The sequence below is a fragment of the Anolis carolinensis genome, chromosome 2 (assembly GCF_035594765.1).
Source record: "Anolis carolinensis isolate JA03-04 chromosome 2, rAnoCar3.1.pri, whole genome shotgun sequence".
Classification (NCBI taxonomy): Eukaryota; Metazoa; Chordata; class Lepidosauria; order Squamata; family Dactyloidae; genus Anolis; species Anolis carolinensis.
Window position 1 is genome coordinate 108,213,576 of NC_085842.1, and position 12,817 is coordinate 108,226,392.

Below are 12,817 nucleotides of genomic sequence, written 5' to 3' on the forward strand. Positions count from 1 at the left end.
CTGCACCACCCAAAAAAAAAGATGCCTTGGTGGACTTCCTAGCACCAAGAAGTATGTCTTGAGGTGCACAGAGAGGCTCTGAAGGAGGGTGGAACTTTTTCCCTCTCCTTCTGCTGACAAAATACCAGCAGTTTTGTCGAACAGGATGGCCCAATTAGATTCTGGACCAAATCTGTCTTAAATCAGATTAGGATTTGATCTTGGGAACAGGCTACGGTAATTTATATAGTTCTGTTAAAAGTATGGCACTAACAATCCAACTACTTTTTCTACATAAATTTCTGCTAACATTATACCTAGTTTCACAAGCCTTGTTCTGGGAGATACAAAGATGCAATTGTTCTAATTGTCTTAAATTGGAATATTTTGTCTGGCTTCTGGGATCATACCATATCTTGCAGAGAACTATTAAGAGACAAGTATATTCAGTCCATATTTGAAAACAGGATAATGATATGTAAGTCAACATGTAGATTTTAGCAGCAAAATGAGGTAGTGACATGAACAATCAGGCATACACACTCCTCCTGATAACTCATAATTGTTTAATATTTTGTAGTAATCATAATGCAAAAAATCTTGAATATTTTTTTCACAATAGTTTTAAAAAACATTTCAAACTTAACAAAATTCAAATATTCAGTATAACCTCATCTTTCATATTTTTCAATTTCCATTCCCCATCACTTTCTCTTTTTTCATACTGTACCACTGAAGGAACAGCAGTACTGAAAATGCCAGAATAAAGTTTCTAGAAGACAGTGGCATTCCCAGGCAATTATTTTACAGATCTTTGTAACATTAATAAGTAATTATTAATTATTTATAATATTAAGCCATGAGTAATATATACAAAGTCTTTAGAGAGCTCAAAATAAATATTGAAATCTACATGGCAAAAGTGAACTAAGAACATCATTCAGATGGGACTATATCACTATTTGCAATTACATTTTTAACTATTTGTACAATATAGCTGTATAGAGTTCCATGGGATAAGACATTTTCTCCTCTCTTTTCAAAAAAAATCTGTCATTGGTCCTTGACAGAGCAATAGAACGATTCATATATTGTTGTTGTAAACCCAGTTTTTATGAGCTTGTAATAATATCTGAAAAACATATAAGTTTGTATTGGGAAAATATTCCCAACTCAACTTTTTGTAGATCAGTACCACTCATCCAGTGAACTTGGGAACAATGGTTTGCTAGAAATGCAATGTAACAATAAAAGAAGAGCCAGTATTTTAATTCATACTTCTGCTAAAAGCAGGAATAAATAAAGCATCTTATGCATCAAGTAGGATGTAATGTGAAAACTGAAGCACATTATGCACACATTTTAATGATGTATGAAAAAAACAGAAAACTATGCACTGGATTTGAGGTTCCAAGGGGTTCTTTTGTATTCTCAAACAGATAATCTAATTTTATTGCTTTGTTGGTATTCTTTTTCTTTTTCCTGGCAGGTCCAAGACCATGTAGATAGTATTCCAATTAGCCAAATTGTCTTCATGGTCTTCACATACCATTTGAAGACAACATCTAAACTAGGAACTCCAACATCATTGACCACCTTGACCCCTTAAAAACATTTCTGCTTCATGAACTTTTTTCTTTTGGATTTGGACAATATAGACTGTAAATAGACTTATGTTTTCACTTATCCTTAATAACAAAAAGATCTCTCCATTTTGTTTATTTTTATTCCTATCCTGTAGTATAACAAAAAAACATTAGGAAAACTGTACTTTCTCTTTCAACATCAGCATCTGTATTTATTTATCAATATATTTGGAGTAATTAAACCTTTTCTGGCTAAATAGCTTACATTCAGATAATATTTTTAATATTCGGCCAGAAATGGAAAAGAATAGCACAGGATCATATATTTTGACATGGTAGATTTGCGTGAAGACCTAAGAGTGAATCCACAACAAATTGGATAAAGGAATAAAGGAATTAAACCTTCTCGGCTGTTTTACAGTACTCTCCATTTTCAGAGTTTGGAATGGCGTTGAGAGAAAATGATTCATCTCAAACTACCCAGCAAGTAGCTGATTAGGAATGTGAAGTCAAGTCATAAGTCTAGAAGTCTAGTTCCAGAAATATATATTGTATATACTCGAGTATAAGCTGACTCGAATATAAGCTGAGGCACCTAATTTTACCACAAAAAACTGGGAAAACTTATTGATTCGAGTATAAGCCTAGGGTGGGAAATGCAGCAGCTACTGGTAAAATTAGTACCAATAAAATTACATTAATTGAGGCAACGGTAGGTTAAATGTTTTGGAATATTTACTGTATTTCAAAGAAAAACAGTAAACTAGTTCTGTAAGTGGAAAAGTAGGGTCAACAAAAGCCATATGGTATCAACAATAACATAATAATAATAATAATAATAATAATAATAATAATAATAATAATAATAACAACACTTCATTTGTATCCTGCCCTATCTCCCCATGGAAACTCAGGCTGGCTTCTAACATAGTAACAAGCAAACATTCAATGTCTATATAAAAATGCAGAGCTAGATATAGATCTATAATTATATGTACTAATTTCACATATGCATTTTCTCCTGCAAATTCTCTCTCTATATGTGTGCATTTCCCTCCTGCAATATTTGCAAGTCATATATATTTATGTTTATATCTATCCAGACCTCTCTCTTATGTGTGTGTGTGTGCATTTCCCCTGCAATATTTGCAAGCCCTATATGTCTATATTCATATCTATCTAGTCATGTCTATATATTTGTGTGTGCATTTCCCCCTGTAACATCTGCGAGCCCTATATATCTATATTCATACCTATCTAACTAGAGATCTCTCTCTATATAGATAATTATATCTATATAGGATTTGCAGAGATTTGCAAACATGTGAGGGGAAAATTAATATATAAAAATAATGTATACATATAGATACAGATATACAGGTACATGGAAATCTCTAGATATCTATATGTATAAAGATTTTCAACGACCTGCAAGCATATGAGAAGAAAATTCATATACAAAATTAATGTATATAGATATACAGATACATAGGGATTGCAAAGGCTTGCAGGGGAAAATGCCTATACCGGTATATCTTTAGGAGAGAATAACAGCTATTTCAGGGGAAAATGCTTTTATAAGATTAATAGATATATGTTTTTCTTCTTCCTGACTTGCAAGGGCTTCTCTCCCCATCCTTTCCCTTTTCAAAACATTCCCTTGGTTAAGAGCGAGGGAGGCATTGGAAAATAAAAAAACTGATAAGGGAGGGTAAGAGGAAAGAGAAATATATCATATATTGCATGCAATTGCCTCCAAGCTCTCCTGCCCGGCCTTGACCCATTATAAGCTGAGGGAGGCTTTTTCAGCTCATAAAAGGGCTGAAAAACTCAGCTTATTTTCAAGTATATATGGTACTTTAGATTCTTATGAAGAATTGAATTAAAGTGGCCTTGCCTATCTTCTTACATGTATTTCTCCACCCAGTGTCTCTTGTCTATTTAAGGACTTCTCGCAATCAATAAATATTATGTATTCCTTTTACCTTCGCTTGATCCTGGTGGAAAAAATAATTCTTTTCTATTCAATGGATGCTGGAGAATTTTGAGTGGTCTAAATCCTGGAGAAGCTTTAATAATAGAGCAGATTTCTGGTGGGTTACGTAAACACTGAAGAATTGGAAGAAAACATGACAATGTATAAATGAGTTAGGTTTTAATGTAACCCTACACCTGCAGCACCTACTAGTTGGTTTATTTTGCTGTATGTTCTGGGCTTGGTCCTGCTTGTGAGCCACGCTGAGTTCTTTTCGGGAGATGGTGGCGGAGTATAAAAATAATTATTAAAAGTTATTACTGAACTGGTAAAATTTGATGTAATGTAATTACATAGTATCTGTCAACTCTTGCTGATTTACCATGTCTCATTTGCAAAACAATGAACTATGGTTTTACCATTCAATCAAAGGCCAAATGTTCACAGTAAGTGAGCTAGAAGTCACTTAACTGCAGTCAGTACAAATATCACGTCCAATAACAAGTAAGGGGCAGGGTTATTCTTGTAAGTTATCGCGTGTTATGGATAGTGCCAAATAGTAGAATTCATTCTGTCACTGAGGTAGAAATACTTCAGTTTTGTAACTTTTTAAAAAAAACAAGGTGTGGAATAAGTAAACAAATGCCAAAAAAGAAATACTTTATAAAATGTTATATATAGGCAGACAGAGCTATATCTGTGCAAGCAGACAAAAGGATATGATTTATGACTGATGCAGAAAATGTATAGTTCACAGAATTGTGAAGCTAGAAATAAAATCCCAGATCATCCTACAATGTAAATCAGGTGTAGGAAAGGGGTGGTCTACAGATTTCATGCAGCCCCTATTTTTGCAGGTCTCTGTGCCCCCTTGCAGATTCCCGTATCTTTCAACCTGTTCAAAAACATTTTTTCCTGTGTGAATTTATTAGCATTGTTTTGGGCTCAAAATATTCCTAAATTGTAATAAATGTGACAGTTTTGCTTGCCAAAAGATAAAAAGCTGATTATTTGTATACAACATTGGAAACATCACCTTCTACCCATTCAAGATAAGGCTAGATCTATACTGCCAAATAATTCTGTTTGACTTGCATTACATGGTCAGTGTGCAGATAATGTTCAAACAGCATTATTTGGCAGTGTAGATCCAGCCCAGATCACATTCTTGCCAATCACACAACTCAAACCCTTGTCTCATACAAAGTCCTCTCAGGCATGCTTCGACAATTGCACTATTTGCAAACCTGAGGCTAGACTCGTCTCAAACCCTTCAACTCAGACTCTAATTGCCACTCACCTGCTGTTCCCCTGCAAATCTCCACCAGTCCGCATCCACTTAATCACTCCATTCACTCTGCTTCCAACATCTACCTACTTACCTCACATTCTCTCAATAAATCAAGCAAGACATCATACATAACTCCATCATGCCTTGATCAGCTGGTGAATGCCTTCCCTCCATTCCCAACTGCCACTGCTGTGGCCTGGGAGGATGAGAAGACCAGACAACATTTGCTGAACTTAATTCCTTTCCCTGCTGCCATTCTCATTTCCTTGTGTGTCCTGTCCTATTTACATTGTAAGCCTGAGGGCAGGGAAATGTCAAATTGACAATTTGTAAGCTGCTCTGGGAGCCTTTCTGGCTACAGAGTGGTGCACAAATAAGTGGGTAATTGGTTGACATACCAAACCAAGGGGGTGCTCACCAATGTCTGTGCTTAATCCTGGAGAGAAGTGACTAGATGCCTATATCTAGGCAGGAAAAATTAAATGCACAAATATAGAATGGGTAATATTTGGCTTGAAAGTAGTACATGTGAAAAGAATCTAGAGATCTTAGTAGGTCATAAACCCAACATGAATCAATGGTGTTGCAGCAGACAAAAAGCCAATGTAATTATGGGCTACATTAATAGTGGCATAGTGACCAGATGAAGGGAAGTAGTAGTGTCACTCTATTCTGTTTTGATCAGACATCACCTGGAAGGGGTGATGTCAGAAGGATACTAACAATATGAAACATGTCCAGACAAGGGCAGCTGACTACTTTAAAAAAAAATGCAATGCCAGTTACAAGATATTTGTAGGTTAGCAGTGCAAAGGCAAAAAGAAAAAAGTACGTAACATATAACCTGATAAATAGTCTTTTCTGGAGACAATGTTGCAGGAACAATTTCTTCTGAATTTACATACAGACTATTTGTGTTTGATAAGAAATCTTCACTGAGTGAGCCTTTATGCACTGATGACAAGTCCAGCTGTATCAAAAGCAAAATAAAAAAAAATACAAAGAATTTTTATTCATATTAATTTTAGATAATGGGTGAATAACAAGCTTCTCTAGAAAACATCCAGATCTTCTTTCTTCAGCCTACATATGCCTGTGTGCCTTATCTGGATCTTGACAAAGAATGACAAATTTCTCTTGCCATTACAGTATTCCAAGTGGTAAGTCTGATCGCATCTCCTTTAGATATTTCTATAATACTAAGTTAATTATAGTTCAAAAGCTGCAAGATTCATTTCTACATGTAGCCAAATGCAATAAATCACTACTGACCAAGAGGTCTTGAGATCGAAGCCTGGGTCGGATTGAGCTCCCAACCGTAAATAGCTTAGCTCTCTGCCCACCTAAGCAGCTCGAAAAACAGTTGCATTTTTAGTAGAAAAGTCTAGGTACGCATATACAGGGAGGCTAAACTAACTTAATTTACGACACCATAAAAACTGCCAGCAAAGTGTGGAAAGGAATTAGGAAGTACTACCATCAAAAGGACTCAGTGTTACAATGGACGATGAAGCAGCAGCTCCCCCTGTGGCCAGAATCGAGTATACCCTCATGAAGCCAGAAGCTGGAAAAATGTTAAATGGCCTCTGTGTCTGTCTATATATTGTATGTCTAATAATGGCATTGAATGTTTGCCATGTACAGTAGAGTCTCACTTATCCAACACTCGCTTATCCAACATTCTGGATTATCCAACGCATTTTTGTAGTCAATGCTTTCAATATATCGTGATATTTTGGTGCTAAATTCATAAATACAGTAATTACTATATAGCATTACTGTGTACTGAACTACTTTTTCTGACAAATTTGTTGTCTAACATGATGTTTTGGTGCTTAATTTGTAAAATCATAACTTAATTTGATGTTTAATAGGGTTATCCTTAATTCCTCATTATCCAACATATTCGCTTATCCAACATTCTGCCGGCCCGTTTATGTTGGATAAGTGAGACTCTACTGTATATGTGCATTGTAATCCACCCTGAGTCCCCTTTTGGGGTGAGAAGGGTGGAATATAAATACTGCAAATAAATAAACAAATAAATAAATGTTTAATTTTCACTCTCAAATCTGTACTTTTACTTCCGGAGTGCACGTTGTTCTCTTTATGAAAAGTACTTTGGTTAAAAATGGCCTTCTGTTTTCATACAGATTTCATTTCAGTGCATTCAGGGAAATGCCTTATAAGCCAGATATTTATGTGAATAGTTGAAATGTTGCTAGCTGTTATAAAAATCGATTTGAGACCAGAAGTAATACCAAGATCTATTTGTTTGAAAAAATACTTATAAATACATTCCATTTTATTATTCACATCAAGGACCAAATGAATAGTAACCAAAGTCCAAAATGTAATGATGACTCATTTGTTAAAAATATTACACTAACCTCTACATCTTCTGGCTGTTGAAATGCAGTACTTGCTAGGATTGCTTTATTCCTTCTTAGGTTCACTGATACAGAATTGATCTCCTGTATACAGACATATAATCTTATCACAAGCAAATTACTAGAGTTGCTCTTAATTGGAAAAGAGTACACATATCAATCTACCTGTAAGTCATAACTATTTATACATTGGTATATAATTTCAGGATAGACAAAGGTAACTGATTCTTTCAAGAAGTTTACATATATCCTCACATACTTTAACTTTGATTTGTAAAAGCAGACCATTTCTTAACTAATTAAATTTATGTGTGAAAAACTAATCAACCAAGTACAGAGGATGTAGATCAGTATGGATGTAAAATAAACCATGGGAAGAGGACACTCTTATAGCCCTCTACAGGTTGCTAGGCTCCAGCTCCCATCAATTCTAGCTCACAAAACTAATGGTGAGAGATGTGAACCTCAAACTTATGAACTCTATTTTCTCAGCACAGTCTGACACTGCTTTTAACATTGAGTTCATACAAAAATAATCAAGTATGACTTATATAAAGTATGGTTTATTAACAAGCTAGAAGCAACTTAAACTACAATCTGCTTAAAGCCATATTTCTCAGCCACACAAAGGTGTGACAGGATTCTGGGTTTCATAAGTATCCATCTGCTGGTTTCTGTAATTAACATTAATTTCAGATATAGTTAAATTTTCTACAGTCAACATCCTTGGGATATATGAACATACTGGCAGCTACTACAAATCTTCAATCTTTTGCCTATTGTGCTCATATCAAGAAACTGAAACTTTCTGGACAGATATATTTAATCTTTGATTTTATTTAAATCACACCTTTCTTCGAAAACAGGACTCAAAATGTGTGGGTCCTATTTTGAAACAAAATATAGTTAAAACAATATATGCCACAAAGGATACAATACACCTCATTAGAAGACCCTTCTACCACATTCATTTAGAGACCAAAAAATGTCTTACCTACCAAGGAAAGAGATCAAAGAGCGGAAAAACCCCAGCCTCCCCTGTGTGGGAGGGAGCAGCTGTTAAAGAGGCCTCTCTCTCTCTCTCCAATGTCCTTACCAACCATAATGGTAATGGTAATGGGAAAAATATTCCCTCTCCTATAGATCCTAAGGTTTAGGGATGCTCCTATAGTACTATCCTATCCTATCCGATTTGTCATCGATCCACTCCTTTGGGCTTCACACAAATCTACCATTTGCCAAAATATATGATCCTGTGCTTTTCTTTTCCATTTCTGGCCGAATAGCTTAACCATTCGTTCATCCCATCAAGTATGAGGTCTGCCCAAGGGCCGATTATGGTCTCTTGGTATCCAGTTTGTTACTCGACATGTCCACTTTATCTACCCTGGCAACATCCTATAGAATCCTGGGATTTGCATGCAATGTAGGCAGTGGCTTTTCGACTTCCCAGTCAGAGAGCTCTTGCGCCTCGTAAAACTACAAACCTCAGAATTCTATAATATATCGCCATGGCAGTTGAAGTAGAATATAATGCCATAATGTGATATAGTTATTGGTTTTACAGATAGTCTGGATATAAGCCATATAGTACTTTATAGGACTTGACCACCATTGTAAATTTTGCCTGTAAGCAAACCAATAGCCAGTGAAGGTATTTCAGCAAGGGAGTTCCCTATAATTTGCTGTGCGGGGGGAGGGGGGTGCCTCATGCTGTAATAGGTGCAGGGAGATGCCTCCGCATGGTCCATAAGTTGCCCCTGAACCACAAAAAGGAATAAGTCACACCTATAAACCCCTAATCTGCTAATTTCCCACTGAAATATTTTGCAAATATTTCTCCACACATACAATTAACTGGTGTAACCTAAAGTGAGGTGTGCAGAAAACTTGCTCAAGATAATTAGGACAAGCACAATCCCTTGTTAAATTAAGCTAGCAGAAATTAATACTATCTTGCTATTCTGAGAAAAAATGGGTGATCCTACATCCATTCTATAACAGCAGCATCACGTTTTGTCAAGTGGAAATTGTTTTCTCATGCCTTGCCTAGATTTATCAATAAATGGGAATGTGTCACTACAGCCTGTGTTTTTCAAAACCGGGACTGAAAGAGTAGTTTTCTTAATTGCCTACATTTAAAAAAAAAGTAACACCTTGCTTGAAAAATCTCACTGCCATGATTCATGGTGATGACAAAAGATGTGTTTCCCCTTCCTAAGCATCTATTTGGGACAAAAGGGTTCCAATTAATACAGAGAGAAGCAAAAAAACAAAAGAAAACTGGTAATGTATGAGTTTAATCTTGTAGTTTAATCTGGGCTGGCCCTATCATTAGCCAGAATAAGAATATTGCCACAATATGTAAGGCCTGGAATGGGAGGGGACTAGCATCAAAGGGAGGGAAGACATGGCTGTGTGTCACACGGCTTCCATTGACTTCCCAAATTTAGAATAAAGCCTTCAGATGAATGATGAAGCAATTGCCAGAGTCCAGGTGACTGCCATACAAAGAATGAAGTGCCTTTCCTAGCCAAGCAGCAAAATTCCTTGGGCCAGTCCTGCACTGACAACCACAATTTATACAAAGTAACTTGCGGGCATTAAAATCATTACCTGTATTTTGTGCTTTTGAGGTGGCAACAACAAAGATCCAGAAGATTGTGATTCAGATCTTAATTCCTTTGTAGATACAATTTTGTGTATTTGTTTTCCTGAAAAATGTATACATATATGAAAATGTATAATCTCTTCAAGTAGTCCAAGAAAACTGGCTCTACTTTTTATGAACTGACCAACATCACTACACGTTTAATCACGGCAGCCTCAATTTCTGAGATTTTAATGACTGCTTGACACTATTGACCACAACTTTCATTCAAAATCTTTCTACATGGTTAGAATGAGATTCTAAACAGCATTTGTGCAAGCAAGTACAAAGCCAAGGGGTGTCAGTTACTCTGGATGAATCACTTCCCACAATTACGGTAGGCATGGCAACCAAGAAAGATTGGGGTGCAGCCTATAGCCAGGAGAAGCCACAGTAGTTTGCAGTTTCACAGCACTGTCCCTATTAGTATCCACTTAGAGTCCAGCCTTTGCTGCTGCTGTGCCAATAACATTTCCACTCCCTACTGTTGTCTGATTGCCTCACTGAGCATTAAAAGGCACATGCTTTTGAAAACCTTGCTTTTATTTCCCTCATTCTGGTGTAACTCCCATTCCCACTTGTTCTTCTTCTTTTCTACTCAGCAGAATATTCCTTCTGTCCTTTCCTCAAGTGAACTGTTAGCCTCAGATTCTGCCAACCTAGCAGTCTTCCTCTTAACTGCCCCTCTGTTTTCTTCCCTAGGCACACATACCCATTTCCCACCCCAAAAGGGGACAGAGCCATCTTGCACAAATTCCATTACTATGTTTTCTCTGGACAAACTATAGAATTAATAAGGCAAAGGGGAGGGGAATAACACAGCTAATCTATGGAAAGGTATGGATATGTTCCAGGAGTAATATGTAATATGTAAAGCAGGGAGGGGGATAGAAGTGGGACACCTTACACAGTTTAAAGGATATTGCACCAGAATTACAAGAAAGGATGTGTACACAAGTTCCACTGAAGACCATAAGGCAATACACAGGAAGAAGTAAGGCAGCTATTTTCATTATGATAATTTCGATGCTAAAACTGCTTCCAAACCTTTGCAAAGAAGGTTATGTATTGAGAAACCACCATATATAAGTCCTGTGACATAATACTGTTTCAACAGCAAATGTAGAAAAATGAATTACTAGTTGTGTTGCTCATTTATACATGGCAGTTAGCTTATTTTGAATAATATTAGTTACCTGCTATTACAGCTGAACCAGTTCTCAGCCCAGAATGCAGTTTCTGTTCAGATGATCTACTCCTGATGAAAAACTAAGGCATTAGCTTCTTTCAAGCCATTCGGGTACTTTAAAACATAGGTAGATGCTTAACTACTCATAACAATTGTCCCTGTTTTAAGATCTCATATCTAACTTCTATACAGTAAATATAGAAGGTGGTTAATTATCAGAACAGGACAATACATATGATCAATTCTGGATTAATAAAATGCTCTGTATTCCCAAGGATGCATCAAGCTGGAAAATGCCTTCTGTAAGGGGGTGGCTGCATCTGCTACACTTCTGAAATGACTTTGAAGATGGTAGCAGAAGCTACACCACCATGACACACTCATGATTTCTGTACACACAGGCAGGTGAAATTTCACAGTACCAAGTTTATTATTATTATTATTATTATTATTATTATTATTATTATTAAACTTATATACCGCTACTCCCGGTTTGGCTCGGAGCGGTTTACAAAAATAGATTAAAACAATACACTTGGCTTTAAAATAGCAATAAAAACAATAAAAGCAACAATAAAAGCAACAATAAAACAGACATAGCCCCGAGTCTTTCACCCATTGAACGCTTGTCGGAAGAGCAAGGTTTTGCAGGCTTTCCGAAAGGCAAGTAAGTCTCGGGTGGTTCGAGTTTCCACTGGCAAGGCATTCCATAATTGAGGGGCTACAATCGAGAAGGCTCTCTGCCCAGTGGAAGACAAATGATAAGTCCGTATGTTAGGGACTTCAAGCAAATTTTGGTCTTCGGACCGAAGTAATCTCTGGGGTTGGTAGGGTGATAAGCGGGCCCTCAGGTACGCTGGCCCCAGACCATGTAAGGCCTTGAAAGTTAGTACTAGTATCTTGAAAGTAATCCGGTACTCAATCGGTAGCCAGTGCAGCTGTTGAAGAATTGGGGTGATACGCCACCTCGCCGGCACCCCGGCGAGAAGACGAGCCGCCGCGTTTTGCACCAGCTTCAGTTTCCGGATCACTGACAGAGGAAGGCCAATGTATGTGAAACAATTCTCAGAGGATGATCATGGGAAGACAAAACCTACTGAGTGAAGTGGTTTAACTGAAGAATTTTGATCGCAAGTCCACAAGTTATGAGATAAAGGGAATTTCAAATTACATTCTCAGACATCCTGAACAGAAGAGGATGGCCAGTTCCAGAATCATGAATGAAAATACAGTCTTTGGGCCTCATCATAATGGCCAGGCAAAGCGTCCTGCTTCACCTGGCATCCGGGAGAAAAGAAAAGGGTGCAGGGCAAATCTGTCACCCTGTGTGCAGCTCCCTTTTGGCGATGCTTTTCTCATCACATGGGGTCACAAATGGGAAGCCTCCCTTGTTGGAGGGAACGCATCCGGTGATGCTTTCACCCTGGTTGGGGGCAGGGCCTCCGCCGGAACTCACACAACTCATGAGTGGAGTTCCGTCCACTAGATGGAGGGGAGAGCATCCATCTGATAAGATCCTTTATACTAGACTCACACAAACCGTGCTGAGTAGTTGGTTTTTACAGTATCAGTCTCCAAATGAAGACGAGAGATGGAATTAGATTTAATCAATAGTTTATCCATTACATGATATATCTGTACAGCAGTGTGCACACACAATCCAATACAGTTCGGTGTGCAAAGAAATATATTTAGAAGCCAGTAAGTTTGCTTAGACATATAACTTTGTACAATCATTTTGTGACTGTTATGTTGGT

The 12,817-nt window shown here is 37.1% G+C and overlaps 1 protein-coding gene across 6 annotated transcripts in view; it reads right to left on the reverse strand.

The window, feature by feature from the left end:
* Positions 1-525: 525 nt before the first annotated feature.
* The window catches only part of meikin (meiotic kinetochore factor), a 28,988-nt gene continuing 16,696 nt past the window's right edge, over positions 526-12,817 (reverse strand). For 5 of the 6 annotated variants that reach the window (XM_062970379.1, XM_062970377.1, XM_062970380.1 and 2 more), the window contains 6 exons: positions 11,068-11,129; positions 9,838-9,935; positions 7,222-7,305; positions 5,676-5,801; positions 3,551-3,674; positions 526-1,207 (listed from right to left, as the gene is read on the reverse strand). In XM_062970379.1, the coding sequence (XP_062826449.1) occupies positions 1,092-1,207; positions 3,551-3,674; positions 5,676-5,801; positions 7,222-7,305; positions 9,838-9,935; positions 11,068-11,129 (610 nt within the window). In that variant the 3' untranslated portion in view covers positions 526-1,091. The remainder of the gene's footprint in view (positions 1,208-3,550; positions 3,675-5,675; positions 5,802-7,221; positions 7,306-9,837; positions 9,936-11,067; positions 11,130-12,817) is intronic. The other variant, XM_062970381.1, reaches the window with a different exon arrangement.